The following is a 3,669-nucleotide window of genomic DNA, read 5'->3' as shown; positions in this document are numbered from 1 at the left end:
CCTAGCACATAAATAATAAACAAACAAAAGGACTAAAGATCCAAATGTTTTATACAAACAAATAATTTGTCAAGGTTAAAGCTATACAAAACAGACTACAGGTCTGAAGCTAGATCGTTGATCTAGGTATTTATACAAAGGTTATTCTCATACTATAGGTCCGAGATAACAATCAATCAATCATAAATCGGAATCAAAAACAGGAATCAGTAACATAAACTGATTACAGACAGTGGTCAGTAACCGAAACTGATCATAAACAGAAATCAATGTCAGAAAATGATTACAATATAAAAGGTGAATACGCCCTAAACTTTTACAAACTCTTTTAGAGTTTGAATGTTTGCATAGGATTTACGAATCCTTAAAACTTTGTGTTACTATAATAAGAAACCAGATTAAGAGTATACATGTGTCTGGATCCATTCATACATGGTGTCTCGGATTACCCGGTGCCATGGTGTATATGATTAATTGTACATGTGCTTAGGATAATTTCATCCCAATTAAGTTGGGTGCTTAATGAGTTGTCACAAAGGTATTATTGTTGTTTACACAATGGTATTGAAAAGATTTCACAACTGAGTCAGCGTCATTCACCGGCTGTGTGCTGACGTATTCCCCCCCCCCCCATATTTCAGGGAACAGTAAAGAATAGAACTGACAGGCAAGACATACTAAGAAGATTGGAGATATAGTCATTAGACATTATCTGATGACTCAAATATTTTATTCGGAATATTATAAAGAATCATATTTTCAAAAGACAGGTATTTGAAATATTATACAGGTATTCAAATCCTGAGTTTTCAGTATAATTATATTTTATCCGAAAAGACTTCCACACATATTTTATCATACAATATTCAACGGGTATTCTAACCCGTCATTTCATAAATGAATATTTTAAAGACTTCCGCTAAAACAAACCTGTAACTTTGATATATTTACAAAACATATACCAACTAAAGGGTGTCGCACTTAGGCCCTGGACCGGGGTGTGACACTTTCCCAAGCCAAAGGGTATGACTCGTCAGGGTCCATGCGGAATGAATAGATCTAATCACGAAGTCGCGAGGCCTTAGATGGTGGAAAATACTTCTTAAGGAATTTAGCTTGAACATAATCCTAGGCAGTGATGGACCCAGGTGGGAAGGTTTTCCAGCCATGATGAAGTTTGACACTCTAGAGAAAATGAAAAGAGATGGAGGCAGATAGAAGCACGAGTGGCGTTGGCGATATTGAAAGTGTCGCAAATGTGAGTGAATTTATTTAGATAGCCCGACACATCCTCGTTTTCAAGTCCTTGAAATGGGGAAGAATTAGTGATAGAATTCATGACGTTGGTCAGAATTTGCCAGTTACTAGTATCGGGCATCGTCGGGCATGTGATAGCAAATCGTCTCCTCGTAACTCCCTCATTCGCTCTCGAGTGAACCGTATGTCTAGGGGGAATAACATCACCTATATCTAAAGTGGAATCAGAAACGCGTACATTGATTTCGCGTAGAGCACGTGTAATCTCCAGAAGCTCCCTACGGTGTTCACGAAAATCTCTCTCGGGTTCGTTAGAAACAGTGAACTCTGGTGTTCCTAGTGAACGAGTACGTCGCATACGATGAAAAACAGATAAAAAAGTGGGAACCCAAGCTTATCCCTAAAGCACACAAGGCACAGATAGCAATTAAGAGCAATTAATATAATAAAATAAAACAAAACTAATTAATTAAATAAAACTAAAAACAAAGAAAAAACCAAATAGAATCTAATTCGCCAATTACCAAGTGTCCCCGGCAACGGTGCCAAAAATTTGTGCTAAAGTGGTATATAAAAATAATGCAATTAATCAACCCCGCACAACGAGTAATAAAAACCTAGAACACCCTAAACCAAACCATTAGCAACAGGAAAGTGAACCTATTGACGGGTGGTCCATTGGACAACCCTTTATTGTTAAAAAAACGATATTAAAATCTTACACTTAACACGTTTATTTTGTGGAATTAGTTGACTACGCGTACTTGTATAATTACAGTTAGTAGGAGATGGAGAACGAAATTACGAGCACATGGGCGGAACTGGTGAAGAAAACGGACATGGAACGAGAAAGTTATGAAGAAAACAAGATCATGTCAAAATCCACCGTAGCCTACGGTGTCCACCGTAAGCTATAGTGGAAACTGATGAAAAGCCCAGCGTAAAACAGAGAGAAGCCACCGTGGGATTTTTGAAGACTACCGTAAGCTACGGTGGCCACCGTAGCTTACGGTGGACCCTGATGCAGAACATGTAACTGCCATTTATAGTTTGTTTTGGGACGACTTTTGGGAGCTTTTCATTTTTTTTCGATTGGAGAGACTTAGGAGGCGATTTTCAGGTTTTATAACTCAATTGTGGGTCGTGTAATCATTAGAGACTTGTTTTTGATTCCTATGCACTTTGTAATCGAAGGAATGACGAACCGAACCATGCTCGGCTAATCTCCTTTGTGTTTTCCCTCGGATTGTAAGGTTTCGTATTGTTTGTTGATTGAATATTTATGTCTTTGCTGAGATAGTAATTTAATCTTATTGATTGCATTATTATGATGTTCGTGTATTGATTGATAAGTTGTTAGTTTGTTAAGTTCGTGTTCTAATATATCAGTTCCCGGTGCCATAGGCAATCGGGATTAATCGGGTGGAATTCGGGGTTGGATAATCTAATTGGTTTTTGAGTGATTGCCTTGCGTTTATTAATCCAAGTACTTAGTCTTCAATTACCACGATCATTTGCATATTCATGAATTATGTTTTTATAATTCGTCTCAGATTAAAGGTTTAAGATCTTGGAGCGGGAGTAAGCATTTTACCGGGGGGTTTATACGACCAATATGACTTTGGTCCATTAAAACGGGTTGAGACAACGGTTGTTTTAGCTGATTTATCTCATAAACTTCCCCGAGGGATTGTACGGGATGTTATAGTAAAAGTGGAAGAGTTTTACTATCCGGTTGACTTTTTGGTTTTGGACTACTCATCGGTTGATCCGACTCAACAAAATGTTATTTTGGGTCGACCATTTTTAAACACCGCCCATGCTATTATTGACTGTAGATCAGGTACGGTTGATATGGCTTTTGGAAGTAGAAAGATGAGATTAAATGTTTTCACTAACGGTTCTAATTCTTTATGTGATGATGAGTGTTTCATGGCATACATAGTTGACAGGTGTGAACCGCATGAGTATGAGGAAGATGCTTTGGAAACATGTATTTGTGATTTTTCTGAATAGGTACACATTTGTGCTTTGAGGATGGAAGAGAAAAATCAAGAAGTGTTGGCGGCGAAAGAGGGACGACCGCCATGGACTCATCAAATTGAAAGTTTACCGGCAGAAATCAACTCGGATACAAAACCATCTTTGGAATATCCACCGAAACTGGAGTTGAAAAACTTGCCTAGCAACACGTTTTTGGGAGAAAATGACCCATTACCGGTCATTATTGCCTCCAATTTGGACGAGTCTCAAGAACAAGAATTGTTAAAGGTGTTGAAGATGAACAAAGCGGCTATAGGTTGGACAATTGCTGACTTAATATGCATTAGTCCATCCATAGTCATGCACAAAATTATCACCAACGAGGATGCAAAACCGACTCGGGAGACTCAAAGAAGGTTGAATCCAAAT

At 38.1% G+C, this 3,669-nt stretch overlaps 1 protein-coding gene across 1 annotated transcript; it reads left to right on the top strand.

Moving 5' to 3' along the window:
- Positions 1-2,045: 2,045 nt before the first annotated feature.
- Positions 2,046-3,273, top strand: LOC143531934 (uncharacterized). The gene is made up of 2 exons (XM_077027116.1): positions 2,046-2,163; positions 2,825-3,273. The coding sequence occupies exons 1-2, from the start codon at positions 2,046-2,048 to the stop codon at positions 3,271-3,273; spliced, it is 567 nt and encodes a 188-aa protein (XP_076883231.1).
- The last annotated feature ends 396 nt before the right edge of the window (positions 3,274-3,669 follow it).

This window comes from Bidens hawaiensis, unplaced genomic scaffold, assembly GCF_021521415.1.
Source record: "Bidens hawaiensis isolate Kalapana, Puna unplaced genomic scaffold, B.hawaiensis_p1.1 tig00009309_1, whole genome shotgun sequence".
Lineage (NCBI taxonomy): Eukaryota > Viridiplantae > Streptophyta > Magnoliopsida > Asterales > Asteraceae > Bidens > Bidens hawaiensis.
The sequence above is the reverse complement of the archived record's forward strand: the minus strand, read 5'-3'. Positions and strand labels throughout refer to the sequence as shown.

What these genes read in the sequence shown, in the direction of transcription:
- LOC143531934 (XM_077027116.1), top strand. Translation starts at nt 2,046, where the DNA reads ATGGAGAACGAAATTACGAGCACATGGGCGGAACTGGTGAAGAAAACG. An exon ending in CGTAGCCTACGGTGTCCACC is followed by an intron (nt 2,164 to 2,824) that starts GTAAGCTATAGT and finishes TAAAGGTTTAAG; the next exon opens with ATCTTGGAGCGGGAGTAAGC.